The sequence below is a fragment of the Pteropus medius genome, unplaced genomic scaffold (genome assembly GCF_902729225.1).
Source record: "Pteropus medius unplaced genomic scaffold, Ma_sr-lr_union100, whole genome shotgun sequence".
Classification (NCBI taxonomy): Eukaryota; Metazoa; Chordata; class Mammalia; order Chiroptera; family Pteropodidae; genus Pteropus; species Pteropus medius.
Genome location: NW_024349519.1, coordinates 27,222,039 through 27,250,006, shown reverse-complemented (window position 1 = coordinate 27,250,006; position 27,968 = coordinate 27,222,039). Strand labels below are relative to the sequence as shown.

General features: G+C 38.8%; 1 protein-coding gene and 1 pseudogene across 4 annotated transcripts in view; both read right to left on the bottom strand.

Moving 5' to 3' along the window:
• SNX25 (sorting nexin 25) overlaps positions 1-27,968 on the bottom strand; it is a 104,857-nt gene that overhangs the window by 27,348 nt on the left and 49,541 nt on the right. For 2 of the 4 annotated variants that reach the window (XM_039882662.1, XM_039882663.1), the window contains exons 6-8: positions 19,281-19,351; positions 5,710-5,891; positions 559-690 (exon numbers count right to left, since the gene is read on the bottom strand). In XM_039882662.1, the coding sequence (XP_039738596.1) occupies positions 559-690; positions 5,710-5,891; positions 19,281-19,351 (385 nt within the window). Of the gene's footprint in view, positions 1-558; positions 691-2,373; positions 4,802-5,709; positions 5,892-19,280; positions 19,352-23,459; positions 23,556-27,968 lie in introns of those variants that run through there. The other 2 variants (XM_039882664.1, XM_039882665.1) reach the window with 2 other exon arrangements.
• LOC120618717 (uncharacterized) lies at positions 14,867-14,985 on the bottom strand (annotated as a pseudogene).

Sequence of the window (27,968 nt, the reverse complement as noted above, 5' to 3'; positions counted from 1 at the left end):
GTGCTTATTTTAATAAGCCTTGCAAAATAAATATATTATATATGCTATACATATTGTTATGTATATTTATAGACATATACATACATACATATTTCACATTCTTTAATTCTTAAATATATACTGAGAACTTGCCAAGTGCAAAACATAATGTTTATTGTAGGGCTTTTCATTGTAAGAGGCATCTGCACCCCAAAATTTTTTTCTATGTTTCTTAACTCAATCATATTTTAAATAAAATGTGAACAGTATTGTAAAAAAAAAATAATGCCTTTTTATAATGTGTTAAGAAGGAACTACCTGAAACTAAATTCAATATTTTGGTACATTTGTAAATCTTTTTTTCCTTTGACTACACAATTGAGAAGCATCTTTTGCAAAAATAAAATCTAATTTTATTTACTATTATGGACTAGAACTTAATGCCAATATTATATGTGGTTTAAAATATTCTTTTAATGTATTCTTATCTTATAGCTCATTGAGAAACACAGACACACTACCTAACAATCAAGTTTTTTTCAGTCGTAGTTATTACTCCTTTGAGCCTAAATATACTACCTTGTTAGCATTCTTTAAATATTCCACAGACTCCCAAAAACTAATCAGAGCTCTCTTGTCCATTCTTTCCATGTACATTCGAAAGTGCTCTCGGTAGAAAGTATTGGCCAAGATATCTTCAAATTGAAGAATCTATAAAGGAATTTAAGAAAATGTTTTAAAAATCAAATTTTAAATACTACTTTGCTTTAACTACCAATGGATTAATTTCTACATTCAAGGGACGGGGCGGGGTGGGGGGGCAGAATATCTCATTTTCAAGGTCCTAGTCAATGTAATATAGTATTTCTCTCACACTCCTAAATTTTAAGTGGAAAAATTTACTGAATATTCAAAATGCACATATTCAATAAATACTAATTTCTATTAACCATTCATTCATTTGGCATCAACTCTGAATCAGGCACATTTCTAGGAAATGAAACAGACAAAAATCCTGCCCTATAGGATGTACTGCTAAAAGCAATAGATGTCAATAATAGAAAAATTAAAGCAAAATGTATCAAAGACCACAAAGCTGCAGTCCAATAATGTGGCATTTTTGCTTTCTATCCTATTTTTATATAGCTAAGGAAATCTAAAAAGGATTTTATGTCTTGAGCTTCTGTTTAGAGTACCACATTCACTAAAAAATCTTTTTTTAACTAAAATTTTAATTGATCCATGACATTCCATTGTATGAATATATGCTTACAGAAAAAGAAAAACTACTATCTGAAGGCACAATGGGAACAATGTTGAAAACAGACTGTCATAATATGAGAAAGCAGATGACCTTGATAATAATTCATAACTCAATTAATTAGGAGAAATGCCTCAAATTAATTTAGAAGGAATTTAAGTCCCATATCCTTGGATCTTAATTAGATAAAAAATGATAACTAAGTATAACTCAAATGCAATGAAAAGAAAACTTATATTTTAAGGTTCTTAATACTCTGGCAGTTAGAAAATTTTCAGAAATGTTACCAGTAAGATCTTTATAAAACCAAGTGCATATGGTCAACGCACATTTAACTCTTCTGCCACCGACGGTGACCCCTCAACCTGTTCTGTGGGCAGCAGACATTTTTTCTAACAACTTCTAGTAACTAATTAGAGGTGGCCATTCCTTGCTATGGACCATTAATGATTAGTTTCCATAAATATTTCAGACCATTAGTATTTAGTTAGTTTACTAACTTTGGGAGATTGTAGTATGTTTCTTTACTTTATGTAAACCATACTAGTGAAGCATTTTGAAGTACAAATCTTAATTGTACATGCTCCCAAGAAGTTGAAGGCGCTCATACCAACTGTGGCTAGAGGGCTTCTGGTTCTTAATATAGGGAGGAGTTGAGCAGGAAGAACAGTCAACAAATTCTAAGGAAGTCTTCCCAGTATTCACTCAGATCAAATGAATTCCAAGTTAGATATACGTTCACATATTTGCAAAAATTAAGTTCAAAACATCTAAAATATATTAGCCATTGTTATTCTTTTATTGTGTCTTATGAATACCTTCTGTTCAGTCTCCAAACTGTATATATATACAAATAAATGATGCCAAATATATCTCAAGGATAATTAAACATCTAATATATCTCATATCTTGGCTGGCGGATTAACCAAGTGCTTTACCCCATTTGTTTTTTATTTTCTTGAAGCTGGCATGAGCATTTCACCATGTAGCACCTATATTTGGAAAGAGGCACACCGAGGTTTGAATCCTGGCTCTACTACTTCCTAGTCCAGTGAGCTCTATGTTACTCCATCACTCTGAGCCATTGGTTTTTTCATCTGTAGAATGGGGATAGTACCACCTACTTTACAGGTTGCTGTGAGACTTATAACAGCTGTTGTGAATCACAACAAATAATAAAACTAACTGGGAAAAGCACAAACCAGGATTTTGGCTCTGAAAGACAAGACAATGACAGGAGCCAAAAATCGGGGTAGTATTAGATCAGTAGGTCTCAAGTGGGGTCGAGAGATTACAAAGGGCATAAGGAAACTTTTTATGGGTGATAAATATGTTTTCTACCTTGATTGTGATGATGGTTTCATGAGTATATACATATGTTGAAACTTATTTGTATACACTCTAAATACATGTAGTGCATTTTATGTCATACCTTAACAAAACTGTTTAAAAAAATAACTATTCCATCAAGCCTTGACAATGGAATTGCAGATAAACAGTGTACACAACGTTTATTCTAAGGACCCACCGTCAGAAGAATTACTCCAAATTACACATTGGAGTAATTTTTCTATTTATGGATTGCTGGATTTGATTTGCTAATATTTTGTTAAGGAGTTTTCTGTTTAGTGTCATGATGATATCGGTCAGTAGTTTTCTTTTCTTGTGATGTTTTTCTCTGTTTTGGTATCAGTTACTCTGGTATCCTATGAAGAGTTGAAGAGTACCCTTTCCCTCCATTTATTAAAAGAGTGTAGTTCAGATTGATATTATCTTAAATGTTTAATAGAATTCACTAGTGCAATGATCTGAGCCTGAAGTGTTCTTTGGGAGAAGGTTTTAAATTATGAATTTATTTTCTTTAATACATCTAGAGCTAATCATATTTTCTATTTCTTTTTGAGTCAGTTTTGGTAATTTGTGTTTTCAAAAGAATTCATCTATTTCATTTAAGTTGTAAAATTTATTGGCTTAAAGTTGTTCATAATATTCTTTTGTTATCCTTTTAATGCATTTATGACCTATAGTGATGTCCTCTCTCATTCCTAATATTAGTAATTTGTGTCCTCTCTCTTTTTTTCTTAGTCAGTCTAACTATTAGAGAATATAAATATTATTGATATTTTTAAAGAACTACCTTTTGGTTTCATTGTTTTTTTGTTCTTGTTCTCTATTTCACTGATTTCTACTGTTATATTATTTCCTTCTTTCTAGTTATTTTAGTTTTAGTTTATAGCTTCTTAAGTTGGAATATCACTGATTTTAGACCTTTCTCTTTTTTCTTCTGGTTCTGAAGTTAATATTAGCTACTTTAGATTTCCCATGCTTAGTGTTTACATGGCATGCACTTCCCCGCCGCTTTTACTTTCAACCTAATTGTGCCTTTGTATTTCATTTCTTGTAGACAACATATAATTATATCTTGCTTTTTATTTATTCACTCAGATAATCTCTTTCTTTTAACTGGAGGATTCATCTAATTTTGAAGGCTACGTTCTAAAATGAAGTTAGTGGTGATTCCTCTAGATCGGATATGATTAGGTTATAATTAGATTAGGTTATAGCAAAACTGCTCTACCTATTTATGAAGTTATCACATGGGCCCCAAACTAACCAAAGTCTTACCTTTAGAAGAGTAAACAACCATAAACATTAGAATTCTATAGTATTATCTGAGGCTTCTGGCCTGAAGACCAGAGCAAATGGTTTTACTCTGAGGATAAGCTGTTGCAACAGAAATGGGTTTCTCCTTTCTTAAATATCTGGAATTGAAATGGAGCTAGAATCAGATTGTCTACTTCCAGTAGGTACTTCCAGATAACCTATGCTGAAATCATATTCAAATCTCCTAAAATAAGCTTCCTTTATCATTCTTGGGGTTTTCCTCTACCACAACATCTAAAACCACATCATCTTTTGACTAGGTAGCAAGCCATCAGGTGCTTCTCTTATATGTGTCTCTCTTATCTCTATGAGGTCACTGACCTTTTTATTTTATAATTACATGGGATCCTTTGAGAGCAAGGACTCCATCTCATTCATTTTGCATCCTAGTACCTTGCACTATAACTGAGAGACTGTAGACCCTCAATAAATGTCTGTTGAGTGAACGAATGAGTGAGTGAATAAGTGAATAGAACACAAGTAAAAGACTTCATCTATGATAAATGTGGCTAGAAATTTATTTAAGAGACCAGAGGCTGAGGAGAAGGAGGAAGAGAACAACATTCAATTTGCCAAATCCACTTTCTCTCCAATGTTAACCAAAGGGTGAAGTTTTTACTTTGGACCATGAAGCCAAAATCACTTAAAGGTTTACTTGCTAATAGCAAAATAAACAGAACTCCAGTGGTTAGTGGACCCCTCTATAAAACAAGTGCTACTCAGGGCTGCATTTGTGCTACTTGTGTAAAATGCTGCAGAAGAGTTGGTCGAAGATGGAGCATAAACTTTTCTGAAAAGGCTGTAATGGAGACTGGGCCTTGAACAAAGTAAAAGTTCATCAGTGGAACAGGGAGGAAGGGGAAAGTCACAGATAAACATTTGAATGCAAACTAAGAGCTGAACAGGAAAAGTTAAAAACCAAAAAGATCAAGAGACTAAAAACGAGAATACGTGAGTAGGAGTATAGCCAGAATTAAATTATGCTGATGTTTCTTTGTGGCTAAGTGCCATCTTACAAAAGAGGCTGGAGTTTGCCTTGAGGTCCTGATCCCGTGTAGTACAGTCAAGCTCCTCAGAGAGTATTTTGGCTGTTTCCTTCAATCCTAGCATGCTCTCAGTCTTAGAAGACAAACTTGGTCCTTGAAAATAAGGGCAGGCATCAGGTAGGGCTAGAGCACTTTCCTAAGCTCTATGATTTAAGGAGTCCATATCACACAGTTCGAACTTTTGTTGTACAAAACAGTCACCAACATATTATGGCTTAGTGAGAAAGAACTCAGATTTGTGAATCAATTAGATTTGGGTTTTTACCTAGTTCTTCCTCTTCCTATCTACATGGCAATTAACTTAAACCAACTGTTTCTTCACCTATAAAATGGGGATACTGAGTACGTATTTAATAACAATGTGGTGAGAGCTAAGTAAAATAATTTATAAGATACCTTTACTTCATAGATGGTTATTTCTATCCAACTGGTAGGGAGTAATACGACTGGCCCTTGCAAATATAAATATGCTCCTCTAGGATTGTGGGAGGGCAAAGGGTGGGGGGGGCTGGGAAAATATACACGGGCATGTGCACACACACATATATATACCCCATGCCAATCTATCACACCTATTACCTTTCACAGAAGTCAAGGACATCAAGCACTACAGTTCTTTCACTCATCAAAGCAAACACGTGAGTCTATGTTCTGGACCATATGTCTTAAAAACCAAAAAGTTAAAAGACTGTATATGTGATTTCATCAGTGTTCGTAACAAACATGAAATGGGCAAAACAAGAAACTGCAAAGTTCTACCTTTTGGTTTTGCGGCCCTTCCCCCTCTTCCAAGGCCCCATCCTCTTGCTGGTCATAGGCAGGGCCTCCCAGGGTTCTGATTCTCTTCTCACACTGCTTCTTTGCCACAGTCAGTTGGTTAATGTACCTTTTCATATTCCTGGCCCTCAGGAGATCAGCTTTCATTGCAGCAGTTTCTTTACCTTGAATGGGATGAATGGATAGTACCTAGTCAGAGGACAAGGTACGAAAGACAGAACACAACAACCCTGAACCAGATTAGTATCTGATGTTGTACATTTGAACAATGGTGGGTACTAAACGATTAGAATAGAAGAGAAGAGAAGAGAACAGAACAGAACAGAACAGAACAGAACAGAACAGAACAGAACAGAATTCATGCTAAATACAAATAGAAATACCATTAATTTCTAAACATAATTTCTAAATATACCACTGACAAATCTTATCTAAGTGTAAAACACTTAAATAAAACCTTTATACACATATACTCATAAATTGATGTGCGTGTATATGTGTGTATATATCTATGTATCTATATCTTTGTATGTATGTGTATGTATGCATAATCATTTGTAAGCATGTACTGAGTGCTCACTATGTATCAGGCACTGGCTAGGCATTAGGGATTCAAGACCAATTGTTCGATCTCTGGAACTTAAAATGTAGCAAGGGAGAAATCCAAAGACAGTATGAGCAATTACAAATATAATATGGGCTATAAAGAAAATGTGTAGGTACCACTAAACTGCTAAACAGTTGATTCTAACCCAGGTTTTCCTGAGGAAATTCCATTCAAATAAAATGAATAGAGTGGAGTGTGGCAGAAAGAGAGAACGGCAAATGTGAAAGTGAAAACCCTGAAGCAGGAAAGAGAACAGAGCTTTGAAGAAACTGAAACAAAGCCGGACAGCAGATGTAAAAGGAGCTGGAGTGATCCGAAATGAATCTGAAGTAGGCCGGGGCTCGAAGATGCAAAGCCTTTCGGTCCATAGAAAGAACTTTGGTCTCTAGCTCAAGAGCACTGAGAAGCTTTTAATGGGTTCGTAAGCAGAAGTATGCCGTAAATGGATGTGTATATTTAAAGATTACACAGGAAGGAGGGCAAAAGAGAGGTGGAAGGTGAAAGACTGCAAGTAGAGAAACCAGTTGGGAGGTCACTGCAGTAACTGAGGAGGGCTACCGTGGCCCACACTGTGCTCATGGCAATGGCAGAAGTGAGAACTGACAGGATTTAAGGATGATTTAGAAAGACAACTAACAGGACCCAGTGACTGACTAGACAGGACAGAGGATAGGCTGCTAAGGAATGTAAAAAGAAAAGAGGTATCAAAGGCAGCTCTCGAATTTCTGCCATGAGCAGCCGTGGAGAAGGCGGAGCCAATTACTGAATCAGAAAAGCAGGTTTATGAAAGATCAGAAGTTCAATTTTGAACAATGCAGCAGATGATATTTGCTAAAGATGGCCATAATAATAGCTCCCATCTCACATGCTCTTTTTACAGTGTCACTTTGACAATCTTCTTCTGAAAAAAGTAGGGTATGTGTTCACTTTCCTTGAAGCTGGACGGGTCTGTGATTATGCAGGAAGTGACGCTACGACTTCCAAGGCTAGTTGGTAAAAGACCACTGACTCAGAGCCCTGAGCTGCCTCTTAAGTTATCCCGCAGGTATGAGGCCTCCATGCTGTGAGGAAGCCTACACAATCAGTCAGTGGAGAGATGGGCATGGAGAGGCCCCCCAGACGACAGCCCTGGCTGAGATCTCAGCCCACATCCAGCACCAACTTGGTACCATGTATATACGCCATCTGAAAAGTGAACCGTCCAGCCCCAGACAAGCAGAGAAAAGCCATTCTCGATAAACCCTGCCCAAACTGCAGATTCCTGAGCAAAAGAAATGACTGTTGTTTAAGACATGATGATTTAGGGTGGTTTGTTGTGCAGCAAACAATAACCAGAATAGGCAAGCTGAGTTTGAGGCCATTTGAACTTTCTAAGCAGAGACATAAGGTGTGAAGTTAAAAGTGTTTGGCTCTAAGATGGTAACTGAAGTCATAGGGGTAGGTGAAATAACCCAGGAAGAAAAAAAAAGATCCCAGGACATAACTTAAATAAATCCCATATTTAATGGTAAGAGGATAACAAGAGAAGCCAACCCGAGAGACTGAAGGAGAGACAGAGGATGAATGAATGTGTGCTTTACTGAGAAGTCAAAGAAAGAGAATTTCAACAAAAAAGGAGAAATAATCTCTTTTTTCTGTTTTCCTGCAACAGCCTCCTAACCGGTCATCATGCTTTTATCCTTGGCCTCCCCTTCAGGCTTTATCTCAACACAGCAGCCAAGGCAATACTATCAAAACATAAATCAGATCATGCCATTCCTCTGCTCAAGAACCTCCCACATACCCCACTCCACCCACAGCAAAGCCTCTTCTAAGGGGCTGTAAGGCCCTGCACACTCTGGCCTCAGAGTCAGCTCTATGACCTCAGCCCCTACTGTCCACACAATCCACGCTGGTCTCCTTACTGGTTTTTTTCTTTTTAAATTACAGCTTTACTGAGATATAATTCACAAACCATACAGTTCACCTATTTAAAGTATACAATTGAATTGCTTTTAGTATATTTACGGAGTTGTGCAACCATCACCACAATTACTTTTAGAACATTTTCAATGCCTCCAAAAGAAACCATGTACCATTAGCAGTCATCCCCCAATCCACTCAGCCCTAGGTATTTTTCCAGGGCTGCCTCTGTGAGTTTGCCTGTTCTGAACATTTCATATAAGCAGAATCATATACTATGTGGTGTTTGGTGACTAGCTTCTTGAACACACTGGGCAGCTCCCTGCTCAGGGTATAAAAGTCTGATGCATTCTCTCAGCCTGGCCCGTGCATCACCCGTATCATCTGTGTGGCTCAATTCCTCGCCTCCTTCAGGTCCCTGGTTTGGGTCTCAGGGAAGCCTTCTCTGGCCACACACACTATTTTCAACTGCAACCCTCACCTTACAATACTACTTTTCTCCCTCTCTGCTTTACTTTGCTATACAGCATATTACCATACTGTATACTTGACCAATTTGTCCCACGAAGGTCAGCATTTTGTTTGTTTATAGATTTCAGTATCCCCAGCACCTACAATAGTGTCTGGCAACCCAGTAGGACGCATTAAATAGCTGCTGAACGGGTGAATGAACTATGTCAAATGTCATGCAGACGTCACTAACAACACAGGTAACGTTTTCTGAGTGCTTACCACCTATCGGGTATTGTGTCCTTTCTAAAACTTTAGCTGTGAATGAGGGAGACAGGATTGAGTATCCTCGCCTCCCGCTCTTCAACTTACTCGAATATGGTTCCTATCCTTCCCTTCCACCAAAGCTGCTGTTGCCAAGATCACTAGGGACTTTCATGTCAAACCAAGTGGAGTGTTTGCAGTAGCGTCTGGAATCACAGTTAGATTAGAATTCTGGCTCTGCCATGTGGTCTTACCAAGAATTTGTAAAATTTGATCGAAAAACATTTACGAACATTTACAATGGTTTGTTTCCTTAAGCTGGCATTATATAATTTAAAGTAAAAGCAAAAAACTTGCAGAAAATTAATTTTAAAAAATGACTTAAGCATTGAGCATTACCTTATAGAGAATGGACTGCTTTGCATACACAACCTGGAGCAGGGATTGGGGATGACGGAAGGCTTTTTTTTTTTTTTTTAATGGGAAAGAAATGAGCTGGTTTTAATGCTGATGAGAAAGAACCAGCTAAGAGAGAAAGAGAGTGTTAGATGGGAAATGTAATCCATGAGACAGGTGAAGAGACTGGCTTTGGGAAAAGGCTGTTTCCTCCACTGTAGTAACATGGATAGGTGTAGACAGAAACAAGTTTGGAGACACAGGTGGCTGCAGGCTGAAGCAGCCCTCACATGGATTCAGTTTTCTTGACCAAGTGAGTGAGGTTACCTGCTTAGAGTGAGGTGGGTAAAAAGAGTGAGTGGTCAGAGGCCTGCGGAAGGGGGAAATTCACTGTGGAATGCAGAAGAGCAAGCTCACTTCAGAAACACTGTGAGATTGTTAGGCAATGTTCAGGGCCTAGGAGACCACTAGATAAATATAAATATTCCTGGTCAGATTGCACCTTCCGGAGGTGAGTCACAGTGTACTTGGCTTAGCTTAGCGCTACACTGATAAAAGAAAAGCATCTGTGCTTTCTTTGCTTCTTGGTGCCCCTCAAAGTGAAGTCGAAGCAATGTTTTACACATCTCCCAGGAGACCTCCAATTCCCCAGGATGATCCTTACCTCTCTCATGTTCCACTTAGTCAATTTGTGCAAATGCTTAAAACAGTTCCTCAGCAGGCTGACCACATTAACTGAAAAAACTTAGAAAAGAACCATAAAACATTTTGTCTTTCAGAAGCAGCTTTTCCCAGCATTTATCACAGAGGGTCACAGGCAGACTTCAAGTCAATAGATGGCCCTGTTCAAGAGGGTCTGTCAGACATTATAAGCCGTTTTTCCATATGTCTGCTGAGGAGCTATTTTCTTTTGACTTCCATAGTGGTTTCTCGGCTTGTCCTATGCATGGCTGACACAGAGGCCCTGAGCAAAGAACTCAATAACTCAGGATTCACCTCAAGAGTCAAATTTAGTGTTTCAGAGCCTCCACAGTGGGAAGATACAGGTAAATTTAGTCTGTCCCCAAATTAGTCTGTTGTAACCTAGTAGGCTTTGTGTATGTACCTAAAGAAATCCATGCTTGGAATAGCTAATTTTTCAGAAATTTTTCATTTTTAAACATATATCCTTAAAGTCTAAATTTTGTGCAGAGCATTTAAATTACTCTAAAATTTGGGAACAAAAAAGTCGCTTTTTAAAAATAAACCTAGAATACAATGTTTATTTGGGGTTAAGACAGGCTAATAAAGAGATGTATATTGGAAGAAATTGACACACATTTATCAATAACCAAATTCTTCTTCTCCTAAGAAAGCTTATAAAGCTTTTCTAAAAGTATAAAAACTAAAAGCAAATTACAAAGAGAAGGAAGGAAAAAAGAATAAACTTTCCTCTAAAACCCAGCTGCAGGGTTGAGAATATTCTGGTGCTCTGCTTGAATGTCGCCTGCTCACGAGAACGCCTTCTGTTTGTTCAAGGGCGATACAACGCCATTGTCTGATCACAAAGCTTGTTGCTAACAAATGCAACAGCAGCTTGTTGCTTAGACAATGCTGTTTATTTTTGCCTCAGAAAACTAATGCCACATTCGAGGCTAAATGACTAACATGGAACTTACGCAACCCATGTGTCTGTTGTGCAAAAATCCTTGTAAATCCAGCCATGCAGATGAATACGCTTCTTTGTGACCTGAAATCCCATTCGGCCAAGAAATATTCAAGTCAAGAAAAGTATAGACAAGCAGGTGTGTACCAACCACTGTGGCCGAGCTCAAGCCAGATTCATATGGCTGTTTCTGTGTAGGGCCTTAGGTAACACTGTGCATTGCTAATAAACGTTTATTCACACAGCACTTAATCTAGCTTTAAAAAGAAAGCCAAGACAATGAATAGTGGTAGGTGAAACTGGATGGCAGTGGCTCTTTAAATTGGTGCCAAGATGAACACACAAGGGATATAATATTCTAAAGTAATTAATATAATGTTTACTGTTTTTCCTCCTACGTAGTCTAGATTCTACTGAGGTCGGAGCAAAAGGAAATGGATTCATTTGGTTTCGTTTGCTGAAAATGGTGTCGGGATTAGATGTTAGATGGACCCTTGGGCTACAAAGACATCGTGTTAGACCTGTGAATGACATCACAGAACTGCCTGTTGCTGTAAACCTTCTTCCCATGATGTAGTTCTTCCTTAAGTAAGTGAAGCGGCTTGCAGTAAAAACACCAGGGGACAACTGTGTCATAATATTTCTAACGAGGCAAAGGAGGGCGAATTAACTTACTCTAATGACTCCAGAAATAGCACAAGTATAAATGGATTAAAATGCACCCCTATATTTTTCAGGTATTAAAAAAACATCAATAGCAGAATATTTTTCTTTTCTGATAGCGCACTATCAAATTCCAAGGCATAGCCTAACAACGGCACCTTAGCAGGTTGACTGAGGAATTCAGTGGATGACACGGCAGGGTTTATCACCCTAAGCACTACTGACTTCTGGGGCTGGAGAAACCTTTGCTGTGGAGAGCCGTCCTGCGCACTGTAGGATGTTTAACAGCATCCCTGGCCTCTACCACTAGATGCCAGTAGCATCCCTTCCCCCAGATGTGACAACCAAAAATGTCTCTAGATACTGTCAAATGTCCTCTGTCCACTGGGGGCAAAACTGTGCCCCTCACCCCGCCCCATTGAGGAGTACTAATACAGAAGCATAACCTCTGCGGCTGGCTGGCCGTGAAGGTGACAGGCAGCACACTTGTTCCCTCCCCCCGGCTTCCCAGCATGTGGCTGTCCTCCCCAGGATGCACAGGTCTTCTCACATTCCTGGCGATCGAGGTAAGAAATTAAGAAAGTTCCCCAGTAGAAAACGTCAGGCCTCCACTCCTCAACCTACATCCACACCAACAGACTACCAAGCCTCTGAGTCTTTCTTAAACATATAAGTAGAAGTTTCACTCAACACTCCCTGAGAGGAGGGTTCGAGAAACAGGTATGTATTTACTTAGGGCCTAGTCAAGTCTCAGAACGAGAAACGGTGCTTGACTTCCTGACATGAAGCTGACAGCGATTCTCGGTAGTTACTAATCATCACGAACTTCTTCAAAATTATCTGAAAATCATCTCAAAGGCTGCCCAGGAAATAAAAAAAGATTTACCTTACTTTTCGACTTGAGGCCTGTATGTTTTTTTTTTGTTTTTTTTTTTAAGAACAAATAGGATTCTCTTAACAAATCAAACACCTGAAATTTCCTAAAGTGGCAGTCCACTTTAGCAGAAAGTATATTTGAGCAAGCAGCAGAAACGATAGCAGGAGCTGATGGGAGAGCCACTCGAGTTATACTGGAGGAGACTGCAGAGGCTTCACGGGCCCTGCACCGCCCGGTCAGGGGTGCTGGCTGCACACCTCATGTTTCCTTCCTTTAAATGTATCTAGCATTTGCTTTGATTTAAGGCCCTCCGACATATCTGCAACACGTTTTTTAAAATAATGTCATATCAACTAAATCCACACATTAAATTCCCAGAAGAGCCCTGCTCCCAAATTAGAACTATGAGTTGAACAGATAGACACATATACTTAGAACATGGATCTGGCCCATGTCACTTGCAAGTCCTGAGCATGGCTCTCATAACATCTACCTGTGTGAATGAGCAGGGAGTGGGAAGAGTCCAGGAAGAGTCAGAAGACCTGGGTTCAAGTCCCAGATCTGTGTGTGACTGACTAACCAGTAGTTCTAGTCACACAGGGTACAGTGCTTAACATCTCTGGTCCTAAACTTTATTTGTATAAATTCAAGTGTTAGACTATACGATGACTAAAGTTTTCTTTGGGGACAGAGGGGAGAGTAGAGTTGCCTATAAAATTACGAGTCCCTCAAGTCAGAGAATAGATGGGGGTGAAGTAGGACGCTGGAGAAGGACTAGCAGGTGCCCGAGGTAGCAGTTCTCACAGTAGAGGGCTGGGCAGGGAAAAACACTGGCAGGGGCCCCTGTAGCAATGGCAGAGAACCAGCCTGGGTGTTTTGTAAGTTTAGGTCATTAATAAATTAGAAACATTTGTATCAAATTACTGCAATGCTAGAAAGTCAGATCACATCAAAGCATCAGAAAGGACCCTGAGGCAATTAGCTCCCTTCTTTCAATCAGTGACACCTTTAAATCCCAAACCAGACAAAGAAGCTACATATTATCTTTATAAAAATAATTTCTAATGGAAATTATTATGGTTCTTATCAGCAAGTAAATGTATGTGAGTACATGTGTGTCTATACACATATTCGATATATTCCAAAGTTCTACAGTTCTACTAGATATATTTAATTCCAAAACTGTTTACTTATAGTCTAAAGAAAAGAAAATGCATAATTTTACCAAAGCCTTCCAGTCTATACTATGAGCATATCACTCCCAAGTGTGTACTACTTATATACAGCAGTTTATAGCAGACTCAAATCCACATAATGTCATTTGCTGCTGTCAGCTGAATAAATATTACTCTGAATCGCCATAACTATTCTTGATGACACTTCAGGATTCAGAATAGCCGAAAAGAAAGCTCTAAAGGGAGATAAAATACTGTGGCTTATTCACATCAAATTTCAGAGAAAATTTAGCATACGTTCCATTACTACGAGATTTCCTACACTTGGCCAGTGTCTTAATTCATTCAAGTGACTATAACCACAGACTGAGTAGCTATAAGCAACAGAAATTTATTTCTCATAGTTCTGGAGGCTGAAAATCCAAGATTAGGGTGCCAGCATGGTCAGATTCTAGTGAAGGCCCGCTTCCAGGTTACAGCTGGTCACCTTCTTGCTATGTCCTCAACATGGTAAAAGAGGCTAGAGATCTCTCTGAAGACTCTTTTATTATCAGAGGACAAATCCCATCCATGAAGGCTCCACCTCATGACTCAAGTACCTCCCAAAGGCCTCACTTCCTAATACCATTATGTTTGGATGTTAGGATTTCAACATAGGAATTTTGGGAAGTCACAAACATTCAGACCATAGCAGCCAGTTACCTTCATAGCCCATTTCTCAAGTACTCTGGCTGTTCAAATTGTAAATTAAAAAACTAGGGAGTTGGGCACTAAAATGCAAACATGAATACATCAATGACTCTTATCATCTACAGTAGTGGTTCCCAGAATGCAGTTCCTGGGTCAGAAGCACCAGCATCGCTGGAGAACCCGTGAGTAACGCAACCTCTCAGGAACCCCACTCCAGATCTACAGAATTAGAAACTCTGGAGCAGGGGTGGGGGCAATGATCTGCATTTTAACAAGTCCTTCAGGAGATTCTGATGCAAACTGTAGTTTAAGAATCACTGTTCTACAGGATTATGTCTACACTTCTTTTTTTAATTATTTTTTTAATTTTATTTATCTAAATATCTATCTATTTATTTATTTTGTAGGCAAAGCAACCGGCAAGGACCTTGTCAGCTTACAATCTCTTATTTTTTATTTTTTATTTTTTATGTCTACAGCACCTGGTCTTGCAAGGTGGTCTCCTATCCAAGTACTAACCAGGCCCAACTCTGCTTAGCTTCCGAGATCAGACGGGATTGGGCTCGTTCAGGGTGGCATGGCCTTAGGAGAGCCTACACTTCTTAGGAGAGCTTACAAGGCCCTTTACGATCAGCCCCTGTCTTCCTATCAAGCCTCATCTCTCCATTACATGCCAAACGCCAGCACAGTGTCTCACCTCACATAACCCACACACGGGGGCTGTTCCACAACTGTCTTTTTCATCTACGTACACGTGGTACCCTCCACCCACATATACCTGACAAGTCCATAGGGAATGAGAGCCATTCAGTCTTTCTGACTCAACCCTGTTACTCTTAGGGGAAAACCTTTTTTGACCTTTGTTGCAGGTAGACCCGACTGCTCCACACATCTGAACCACTACTAAATCTTAAATGTGCAACTCTCACTGCATTTATCAAATTGTATTATGATTTTCATGTGTGCCTACCTGTCTCCTCGTTAGACTGAGATCTCCTTAAGGTCAAAGGCAGTTTTTCATTGCACAGCTGTATCTACCACATAATGGCACTCGAAAACATGTTTGTGAGATGACTGAAGACCTAATTCTGGTAATTAAGATGTCCTCCAGAGTACATTCCCTACTAATATGAGGAGTCCTAAGAGAACTCAAGCACTCTCTCATCTACCCTGAATCAGGGGAGGAGGGGTTTTGATCAGAGAAGAAACATGCAGGATAAAATATAAAGGATAAGTAGGGGTTACCTGGGCAGAGTAGGGTAGCATTCTACGGAGAAGGAACAGAATGTACAAAGATGAGGAATCAGAGTGAGAGAAAACAGGAAAGTTGGTGTGGCTGGAGCACAAAGAGAGGAAGTGGAACAGCACGAGATGAGGATGAAGATCAAGTCAGGGCCCAGAGCAAGCAGGACTCTGTCGGTCTCACATCAAGGAGCTTTTACTCTAAGAACAAGGTGAAGATAATGAAGGGTTTTAAGCATGAAGGTGACATGATAACGATCTACTTTTTAAAAATCACTATGGATTCAGTATGAAAAATATATTAAATAGGGACAGAAGTGGATACAGGAGACCAATTAAGAAACTATTGCTATAGTTCAAGAGAAAGACTGAACTGGTAGAAAATGGTGGTGTAGAAAGACAGCATTCAGATATATTTAGGAGGTCAATCTGTGTGACCATGATGGACTAGATATAGTACATGATGGAGAACGAATGAACAAGGATGACTCCTAGGTTTCTGACTTATGTGGATGAATGGTGCTGCCATTCACAGAAGACAAGAAACTACGGATGTCCAGTTACATGGGGCTTTGATTTACACACTTTCACATGGCAGTACAGAGTGAACTGGTTAATTCCTTAAGGCAGGGGTCCTCAACTCCTGGGCCACACACTGGTACTGGTCCGAGACACAGCAGGAGATGAGGAGCAGGCGAGCGAGTGAAGCTTCATCTGTATTTGCTGCCACTCCCCAGCGCTAGCATCACTGCCTCAGCTCCACCTCAGATCATCGGGCATTAGATTCTCATAGGAGCACTGGTCCCTGGTGCCAAAAAGGTTGGGGACCGCTGCCTTAAGGTTTTAGAGGGTTACACAATCAGGTAATTTCTCCTAACCTGTAATACAGCATTTTTTCTTTAAATCCTCAAAGTATTTTCACAGTTGCATATCATTTCTTAATCATCAATGATTATGACTGAAAAAGCTTTGCCAGAAACAACTTTATATGCAGCAACAAAACTATATTTAGAGCTTATATACACTATTCTCATAAGTAAGGTTCCCATCTGTAGGTTGAATACTAAATATTCTTATGATCTTCCATCTGTTTATTCTTTTTTTAAACTTCTTCAGTTTCCCCCACTTACAAAGATAATGTGAAAATAGGAGAAATAACATTGGAAATGGCATTGCTTACAATTGCACACACAACCTGGCAGCGTCACTACATGGCCACTCTGAGATACAAATGAGCACAGCTCCATTTTCCAGGTTTCAGAGAACCAGTGCAGACAGGTGGGCTTGTGGCAAGGGGTTAACATACAGGCTGAGACTTTTCCCAGATTCTTTGCCTGATGATATTTTCACTGCCTCTAAAATGCAAAGATTTCCAAAAACAACTCAACAATTATATTTTGGGGAGTCTTTTAATGCTAAAAATCAAACTTTCCTTAATGACTTTTAAAGAGAGAGAGGAAAAAAACACATATATTTGTCTAGAAAGAAATTAAAGATCAATTTGAGGAAGAATGAGATATAGTGGCTATCTAAACTGGTTTATAAAGTAACTTTTTATTGGATAGCCACACATCAAAACTCCAAAGGTCACAGAGAAACAAGAACTGCTTCCAATAATACTCAATGTTACTGAACATTCGATTTTTTAAAAAGTAAGGACAATGGAGAATGCTAAATTTGATCTTCCTTTTTTTTATAAAGTATGTACACAAATTTTAACAACTTAATTATTTAAAATTGAAATTGCCTACATGTGAACTTGAACAGTGAGACAGTAGATGGTATTACGAATTAGGGGAAGTCACATGAGATTGTTAATACATTGTTCTCCTCTAAGAATGGGGAACAGCTTCAGCTTTGCAAAGATACTTGACTTGGAGACAGCAGATATAGTAGACCATTAACTATTATCTCTATACTAATAACTACCAAATATTTCTCTTCAGGGTTGCTCTCTCTCTTTCCACAAAGTGAATCCCAGCTTAGAAATGCCAAATGAGAGGAGGAAAAAAAGCCAAACAGGCTCTTTTTTATCTTCCTGTCTCACAAATACAGAATGTCCAAGCATTCTTACCTCTAAACCAGCCCCCCTATACTTTCTCTGACTCTTTTAACATCATCACTGAGAAACGCTTTACAATCATCTAGAGCATTCAATCTAAACACTAAAAAATGGAGTCCTAGAAAAATAGAAGGACTTATCTAGGTTTCATCAGGAAGCTATCACTTGAACCAAGGTCTCCTAACTCCTGCTCTAGTACTTTCTTTCTGTACGTCAAACTTCCTCTCACCAACCTGAAGCAATGTACATAACAGAAACAGTAGCAGACTAGAATGATATCAAACTAATTTACTTACTTGTCTAGACAGCCATTTCCTCATCTGTGAAGTCAGCAGTGTGCCAGCACTGTAATGTCCCATCGGTTCTTCCCCATATCCAATCAGGCGCCAAGTAGGCTATTTTGCCTTCATCATCTTCCTTATCAATCCCTTCCTTTTCACTACCATCATCCACATCCTACCCTGTAACACCTCCTTCCTGGTCACTGCATAGCCCTCCTGGTTTAGGGACTCAACAAATATGGAGCTTGCTTTGTTCATCACAGTATCGTAATCACCTAGTCAGTGTTTGGTAAACATTTCTAAATGAACACATTTGTACCATCTTCCTTACTGGGCTGAGATTAAAAATTAGTGCCTCTTCATAATCCATACCTTCATTTCCATCTTTTATACAGCTCTTATCTTCTGTCAGGACACACAGAGAGAAGTAAAGTCCCCAACCCAGGCTTCCTTTGTCTCCATGTGCTAACGACAAACCCTGGGTGCATGTGTAAAGTCTCCGGGCCAGCTCTTCTTTGTTCGTTTAGCACTGTGCTCCCTGACGGGGACTCCAGTGGGCCAGGAGACTCTCGTGGAAAGTCTAGCCTATAAGGGAGCAGTGTTTGCTACATCGTAGCTACGAATCTAGACCTGCTCTGCACTCTAGACAGTAACATGTCCTTCAGCCTCATGTATGAGAGGGGTAATATGCTAGCACCACGCAAATGATAAGGGGGCTGACAGCCATCTTCACACCTTAATTATTCTTCAGTATTATGCCTGGGTAAACATCTCTTATTTGAAGGTGAACAGGAAAAAAACATAGAATATATTTAAAAAAAAAAAAAAAGTCTAGAAGACTGGAAAGAGGACAGAAGTTATTCACGATATAAATGCTTAACTAAAGGAAAAGATTAAATTATGAAACATCAACTCACTGGAGTCATTTAAATGACCATCAAGGTTATGTTTCAAGGTAGAAATAGTAATGTGTATTGAAATTAAATGTTAATGAGAAAAAAATTATGAAATCATGTTTTAAAACAACGGAAGCACTATCTGTCCGATGATTTTAATCTTCTAAGAATTATGACTACAGATGAATAAAGCTCATACGGGAACAGAGAATACAAACAAAGGTTCATGTTAGGATGATTTTATATTTACTTTCTCTAATGCTATTATACTATTATTTAATAAATTGAAATATTTAAATGTAAGCCAGAAGAATGCTCATACTTGCCAAAGTTCTGACAGGAGAAAGGAGACCAGGGATAGACCTTTAGAATGCATAACTGAAAATAACAAATTAATTCTTACCCTTGTGCCTCTTCAGCTGGGGAAAGCTGCTAATTGTAGTTGCCTGGATTATTTCCACTACAATTTGATACCTGATTTTTAAAAAGAGAGAAAAAGAAAAGCATGAATGGGAAGAGAGTAGTATTCTCAGAGATACTTTTAGACTGTATTTGTACTAATCAAATATAACACAGGAACTGCGGATCCTGACCACACATAATGGAAACCATCCAACATGATCTGAACACCTACAGTAAGCCAGGCGCTCTGCTGCATGCTAGTCGTCTCCGAGACCCCGATGTAAGAATCATGAACTTGCCCCCGCCCCACTCCATTCCCTATACAAGAAGCATTTCTACCTGCCCCCTCACTGAAGACAAAACCTTTGAGGTTGTGTTTAACACCTCTCTTTCACTCCCACCCCTACCTTTCTCTGCCCCCATCAGTAACCAGAGCCTATCGATTCTATCTCCTAAATCTGCACTGTTCAAGGAGGTGCCCGTGAGCTCCTCAGCTGCACTAGCTATATTTCAAGTGCTCCACAGCCACACGCGTGTGGCTCATGGACCATCCTGGACAGTACATACAAACATTTCCATCACTGAAGAAAGTTCTATTGGATGGAGTTGTCCTACATATGTCTCAAAGCTGTCCTCTCCCCTCCAGTCCCACTGTCACTGTCTTAGTGATTTCCGTCATTATTTCTCTCTTGGAAGGCCATTCCAGGATTGAGTATCTGCAGTGGGACCATGGCATCAATATTACTTAAGTTCCCCAGGTAATTTTAATGCACAGAGGGAGCTGACAACATCACATATATGTATGTGTGACTAAAAACACCTCTGAATCAAGAAAACTAAAAGTTGACAAAAGTGCTGAGTACGACCCTAGAGTTGTGACTATTTTAAGAATATTCAGGTGGCTTTGTGAACCCAAGTTCTTGAGAGCTTTGCAGTGGTAACGTAGTACTGCCCTATCCAAGCTCATCTATCCTCAATGTTTCTTAACACATAATTGTATTGACTGCTTAAGAATCTGCCTGTATTAAAGCTATTTAACATTAATTATTATTCTGAACACAAACTTTGTGGAATTCTTAGATTTAATGCTACATCTGGCTGGCTTGATGGGTTCTTTTGCTTTTCAACTAAAACCCAGATGAGAGTCATGGATTCATCATAGTTATAGCTATTCATGGACTCCTCGCAAATTCATATCTTTTTATTTCTTCGCTCGTGTTACATAAATACCTACGCCTGCCTCTCACCACCTCAAAGAACAGGCTGTTAAGAGCATTGCTGGCACCTGGAGAGTGTGGAAGACACTGCTGGTTGCCAGCATCCTTTCTCTCTTTTTTCCTCACTAAATGAACCATGGTTTTATCAGAGAAAAAAAATGCACCTTTGTAAAAATGCTAACCTTCTTCCTAGCAGTTAGGGATATAGGCTAGAACCATATCCCTAGCAGTTAGGGATATGGTTCTAGCCTATGAGATATAAGCAGAAGTTGCTGGGTAGCAATTCCAGGAAAGCTTTCTAAAGGGGCAGACTCTACAGAAAAGCTTTTTCAGTCTTTTGTCCATGCCCTTCCCCATTTTCCTGTGTGAAACAAGAATGAAATTGGTTGAAGATACAGCAGCCATGAGGATGAAAGCCGCAGGCTAAGATAGTAATATAAGAAGATAGGAGTTTAGGTCTCCATGACAACACTGAGCCATCTTAATAGCCCTGCACTTGCCCGTCCCAGGACATCTTGTTACATGAGGAAAATAAATCCCTAACTTGTTTAAGTCACTGTATGTCAACTTGTCCTATGGCCAAATGCCACCCCAACTGATAGAGCATGCTTTGAAAACTCCATACAAAGAGAAGACATCTCTAGGCTGAATATACATTCAGGCAATGTTCCCCAAATGGAAGCACTGCCAGGACATTAATGATCAATAAAGTTTTCTGATGGAACTGCCTTCATTCCTCCATTGTAAAGTGCAAAAAACGGTTGTTCCTGCAAGTTTCTGAACAGATGAGGAAACAGCTTATAAGAAACATACACAAACCTGCAACCATCAACGTCTAACACTCCCTAACCAAGTCTTTAATTTAACCGTGGACTGCCACTCCTTCTGCAACTTGGCACGGGCCTTCTTATCCAGCCCAACTTCTTTTTCTCCTCAGTATAAACCTGGACCTAAGCCAGGGAAGTTTCTGTATGACCCTCCTAAAACTATAGTCACTTTTCAAGGCTTTTGCTCATGCTGTTCCCTTCTAAAACTAATCTCCCTACTTGCCCACCTAACTAGATCTTATACCTACTATTTTTTTCCCTCAAATCTTCCCCAACCTCTCTAATTCACATTAATATTTCTCTTTTCTGAAACCCTAAATTACTTCTGCTCTATAATAGTACCTATTTACCTACTATTTTATACTGTTGATGCAAAGAGTTGCATTTCCACAGTGCTATGAATGAAGAAAGTGGTGTGTCCAGTCCTTTCGGGGCCTAACATGTCCTTAAAAAATGGTAACACATCTGAGCCAAAGACAAAATTGTGGCTTTGTCGATAACAAAGATATGCTATAGTTTTTCTAACTTTATCATAAGCCTCTTTGAAGAGACGGATTGTGTCATGTCATCTCCTATAGGACCTCGTCTGGCACTAAACATACGGTAGGCACTCAGTAAATACTAATGAGTGCTACAGACTGAATGTTAGCATTCCCCCCAAAATTCACATGTTTAAACATCATTCCAATGTGATGGTATCTGTAGGTATAATATCTGGGAGGTAATTAGATCATGGGGTGGTATCCTCATAAATGAGATGAGTGCCTGTATAAATAGACCCCAGAGAGCTCTCTTGCCACCAAGAAAGATTATAGAAAGAAGACAGCCATCTATAAACCAAAAAGTGGGCCTTCACCAGACACGCAACCTGCCAGCCCCTTGATCTTGGACTTCCCAGACTCCAGACTGTGAAGAATACATGTTCATTGCTTAAGCCACTCGGTCTATGGTATTTTTGTTATAGCAGTACAAACTGACCAAGACACTGAGCTAATAAATTAACAAGTGTTAACATCTGTAACACTTAACAGGTACAAATAATATTCTGAACAATCTGTTCTTTTGATATTCTTAGTGATTCATGTGCTGGAACAAATAAATGAGTCATCAGTGGTATTGGAAAAAATACACACCATCTCAGTAAAGAGTTAAAGTTTTATAAATGAATCCATAAAATTATAATACAATACCAGCTAACATTTATTGATTCCTTTCATCAGGTACCAGGTACCTGTATAGATACTTTAATTTACATTACCTCATTTAATCCTCACAACAAGGTCCTGTAATCATCCCCCCATTAAAGAGGAGAAAGTTAGAGTTTGAGTGGATTAAGAAATATATACAGGGCCTCATTGCTTTTAATACTAGGACCAAAATTACAACCTAGGGCTGCCTGACTCTAAAGCTCATGTTCTCAACCATTTTCCTGCTACTCTACAATTCAGTATAGGTTAATGTTTATCTTGTCTAAAGCCTTTCAAAGCATATAAGCATGGCCAGTGCCAGATAATCTTTCTAGGCTTACTGCCTTCTGTATTCCTCTTCGATACCATTTTCCTGCCAAACCAGACAGCATGCAATACCCCAAACACACTCCAGCTCCTTCCTGACTCCCAGCGATTCCTTATTTCTTTCTTCTCTTGCACTCCATCCCTTCCCCTTATCTGTTGAAATCCTATTTGTTCTTAAACACTCAGTTCATTGACATTCCTCTCTGAAGCTTCTTAGATTCCTCTCTTCTACAGGATGAAATATTTGCTCCTACCCACTTCTTTAGCTTTTTACGCTCTACTTCTGGCTCTAAAATCTTGCTTCATATTTAACTATTTATGCCCACATGCGTGCCTATGCTGGACTAATAACGCCTTAACATCAGGGGAAAGAATTCGAGAATCCACAACCAATTTATCTTTACATACACCAGACCCTCTTCACATAGTGCTTTGTACATAATAGGCATTTGAACATAGTTATTGACTCTGTAGAATTCATTTTCACTTAATACCAAAAGGCAAAGTAGGAAATGAGTGACTTTCTCATTCTCAACAAAACCATACAAACATATGCATCCAAATGTGGGCTAGCCCTGATGGCACAGGGTTCCTTGTCCTCTGGAGAGCTCCTCAGGGATACCTGGCACTCCCTTGGCTTTCGTCCAGAGGCAAACATGGCCTTGCTGGTGCCAAGTTTGGTTCAAGAATCAGGAAGACTGATATTTGCAAACATTCTCTTGATCAGAAGTGCAGAGATAATTAGTATATGTTTTTCCAAAAGGATAATGTAAAATCAGGTATTAAGAGAAAGCATAACAGGAGTTCAGTTCTATTCCAACTTGGCAAGATCCTACCTACAGTATCCCTTGTCCCAGGGACGAGGAAAGTCACACAAAGATAGCTGCCACCTGCCCCTCTGAGTCGCCACCTCACCTCTCTTTAGATTTATAGACTTAGCTAGGTTAATAAAGACTTAGAGCAGACTTATATTTATGAACTCTTCCCATTTATCATACACTTACCTGAAATGCTACACAGTTCTTCAAAATAATCACCTTGGAAATCTATAGACTTATTGTCCTTCTACTGTCAACTGTTCAGGACAGCTTTGGAATTCTATTAGAACTGATTTTCAAAGTTACTTACAAGCCAAACCAAAAAAAAGTTCGTCTCTTCATTTAATTAGGCACACCTTACGCAATTTTTTGTTAACCATTACTTTACAGCTGTCTTGAGCACGCACATGCTGGAACGTCTTAGCAGAGTCAAAGGCTAGACAAATCCTAGGCATATGTTTGTATGGTTTTGTTGAGAATGAGAAAGTCACTCATTTCCTACTTTGCCTTTTGGTATTAAGTGAAAATGAATTCTACAGAGTCAATAACTATGTTCAAAATTATGTACAAAGCACCTGGATTCTCGAATTCTTTCCCCTGATGTTAAGGCGTTATTAGTCCAATACAGAAAATGGTCTACGATACTAACTTAAATTAAAATTAGCAAAGATATACTACAGATTAGAATACCACATATACACACACAAATCTTGAAGAAAAAATTAAAAACTTAAAAATAATGTTTTCAGAGTTGCCACAGCTATTTTATACTAGCCTAGACATGTTTTCAGTAGAGGGACTTCAGTGATAGCTCTGGGGAAGAAATGAAGTCGTCGTAATTTCAGTTAGCTAAGTCAAAGCTGTGTCCCAACCTAGGAAGTAGTTAAGAATGTGAGCTCTGGCACCAGATGAGCTGTGTTCAAATCCTGCTTATAACACTTACTATGTCACCCTGGGGAAATTATTTATTTAAGCATTCTAAAACTCAGGAGTCTTCATCTGTAAGAAGAGGAATACCAATATTTTTCTCCACAGGGTTGCTATGAAGATTAAATGAGATCTTTAAATAACATCTTTAAAATATTTGGAACAATGCCTGCCCCACAGTAAGAGCTAACAAATGTTAACAAATGTTAACTATCACTATTGCTCCTTAACACCGCTGTTGCCTCTTTAGATATGTACTACTGAAGGACACAGTATGTATGTTTGTGAAGTATATATAAAAATTATTTAAGTAGCCTTATTTTTTTCCTGACTATAGGAGTAGCTGAGCCTAATCAATCGAAGGGTCACTATAGTCAAACAAAATCAGATTTATTGACCCACTGCAAGGAGCAAGAAGGAACCCTGGCACCTCTCCCAAACAAACAAACAAAAAAAAGACAATTACTACGGGATTCTGAGGAAGCATGGTGTATACATGAAATTTAAATGAAGCAGCAGTGGGACAGGCTCAGCGCAGGACTGTGTTAAGCGGTCGCTTTCGGGGGCATTTGCGGTCCCATTTCCATGGAAACTACAAAGTTAAGATAGATGTGGAATGTTAAGCCCCAAAACCCCTTAATTTCAGCCCTACATGTGGGTGATAAATGAGGCTGCTTCTCTCTGTTAAAGTGACTGAAATCCTCCAAGCACGAGCAGGACGTGTCATTCTTACTGACAGAATTTCAAACAGCAAAGTTTCTGGTAGTCTAGGTAAAATTTTAGAAAGCAGTTTCTCTGAATAAGAAAGCAGTCGTCACTCAACAAAGAGAATCATTCTGACGTTTTACAGCTGCTGAGTATACTTGGAAGAAAGATTGTTTCCTGTTAACTTTGTAGCCACCATTAGTGTCTGTTATCCCAGCCTGATAAATGGACAGGCAGATGTGTTTTCTTAGTCTGAGCCAATTTTTATTCTCTCTGAAAAAACATATGTTCATTGAAGGAAACAGGGCAATGTGAAAGCACAACATTCAAAGTTAACCACAATTAACATCCAATACATCTTTTTAACCTTTCTTCTATGCCAACATAATATTTTGTTGTTTTATAAGACTGGATTTAGGGTGTAAATACTGTCTTAGAGCCTTTTTAACTCATCTATTTGTAGTTACTATCTTCCAACATTAAATATTCTGGGCAAAACCATTGTTACATGGCAATCCATAGTTGCGCCAAATTTTTTTTTTAACCAAACCCTTATTTCTAGGCACATTGGTTATTTCAAGCTTTTCTCTCTTTTAAATTAAATTTCAAGAAACATTTTTGGAGAAATCTTTCAGCACATTCATGATTATTGCCTTGAGATAAATTCTTATGACTAATAACGTTATCGAAAAGAATGCATATTTTATGACCTGTTTTTCATATTCTAAAATTGTGTTACAAAAAGGTGGTAATCTATACTCCTACCAGTAGGACATGAGTTTATCTGTTTTCCTACACCCTTGTAAACACTAGGTATCATCGAATTTTTAATCTTCACCAATATTATGAACAAAGCGAAGCATCTCACTTTGGCTTTTGGGTCTGATTTCTACTGAGGACAGGAACAAGGTTCTGAGCTATATTTTCATGGTTATGGTATTAAGCAGAAAGAGCCAGTGCAGCACAAACGGGAAATATTTTCAGTTAGGACTCGGAGGAGTAAGAGACTCTTTCCACTAAAGGGATTTCTAAACCTGTTTTCCATTTTTCTGTTTTCCACAGAAATACTAAGACATGCTTCCTAACCCTTGTTCATCCCTGGCACACGTAGCAAATTATAATATTTGAACAGAACACTGTAATAACCAGCCATCCCAGGCTCTATCCAGCTACCTCCAGGGCTGAGAAATCTTTCTTCTCCACACAACTATACACTATATTTGAGTCGCACCAGTAAGAAAGTTCTGGACCAGAGCTGTCTGAGTTATCCTGAACGTATTCAAACACACACAAACACACACACACACACACACACACACACACACACACACACTTCATGTCCTATATACAGAAAATAATCTGAAAATATGTACGCCAAGTATTCACAGTTTTTGTCTTCTGGCAATAAGTGATTTCCATTTTCTTAGTCCTGTTTATATTTTTTAATCTTCCTAAAATAACTACGTTACCAAATATTCATTTTCTAGTTCCCAGAGCCTACAGAAATTACATGTTACAGTAGTGACCAAAGCTTTGTCACCCCTGGCTAGCTAGTGCCCTTAAGTTAACCTCAAGAAAGCCAAAATTGTTCTCTCTGATTCCTATATCTAGTTTTTACTAGTGTTCTTCATATTTTTATGTCAGGTATTAATATCACTTTATTTATAGGCTTATGTACACAGAACCACTGCTATATATTCTCAATTCTTACATAAAGCATTTTCATTCAGTATGTTTACTGATTATCATCTTTAACTGCCTAGTTTTATGTTCTATATTAAAGACATCCTAATAACTTTCTTATACATTTTAAGTGAAGTTTTTCTGAAACAAGATATTATTGTGTTACTTCACCTCACCCGTTAATCCTATTCGAGTCAGGATCTGAGAATTTTGTTGCCTTCTCTTGATCATTGGTAATTTTTCAGCTCTAATTAGGAGCCTAGCACGTTCTGAGAACTGTGCTAATGCATTACATGCATTATCTCATTTAATTATCACCACAATCCTATGAAACAGGAACTATTTTCTTCATTTCATAGTTAAAACTGAGGCTCAGCATTTAAATGACTTGCCCAAGGTGATGCAGCTTGCAAGCAGCAAAGCAAAAGCAAAGCAGGTCTGTGAAATCCAGGTCTGTCTGACACCTGAGCCCATTTTCATGGCTAGGGTCTACTTTAGATGCTTGCTACAGGTTAACTTCTGATGTTGTTAATCCTCAGCCACCTCTAGAAGAACTGCATTTCTGTCTAGTGCAGGGTCATTGAAAGACAGAGCTGTGTGGCCACTACTCAGTGCTGTGCTGGAGCCAGCTCACAAGGCTCTTGCCAACTCTTGAGAGCTGGCTGTTAATTTTCAGGAATGAAACCTATGATTATTAAAATCAATTTATGCAAACTTATAATTAAATCATAGTTTTTCAGTGTAAGAGTACTCAAAACTCATCGTTTCCTAATAATTTCATTCATTTTACTATTATCTATGTTCAAGGTTATTTACACTGATTGCATCAGTATTTTGGAAACACTACACATATAAAATGGTGTGCTACTGCACATCTCTTCCCAACACCACACTCCGTGATGTCATACCAGTGGCTTTAATTTGGCCATGGGTTTAAATCAGCAAACGCTATGAGTCAGGGTTTCTCGCCTCTTCCCACGAAAGGCAGTTTTTAAGAT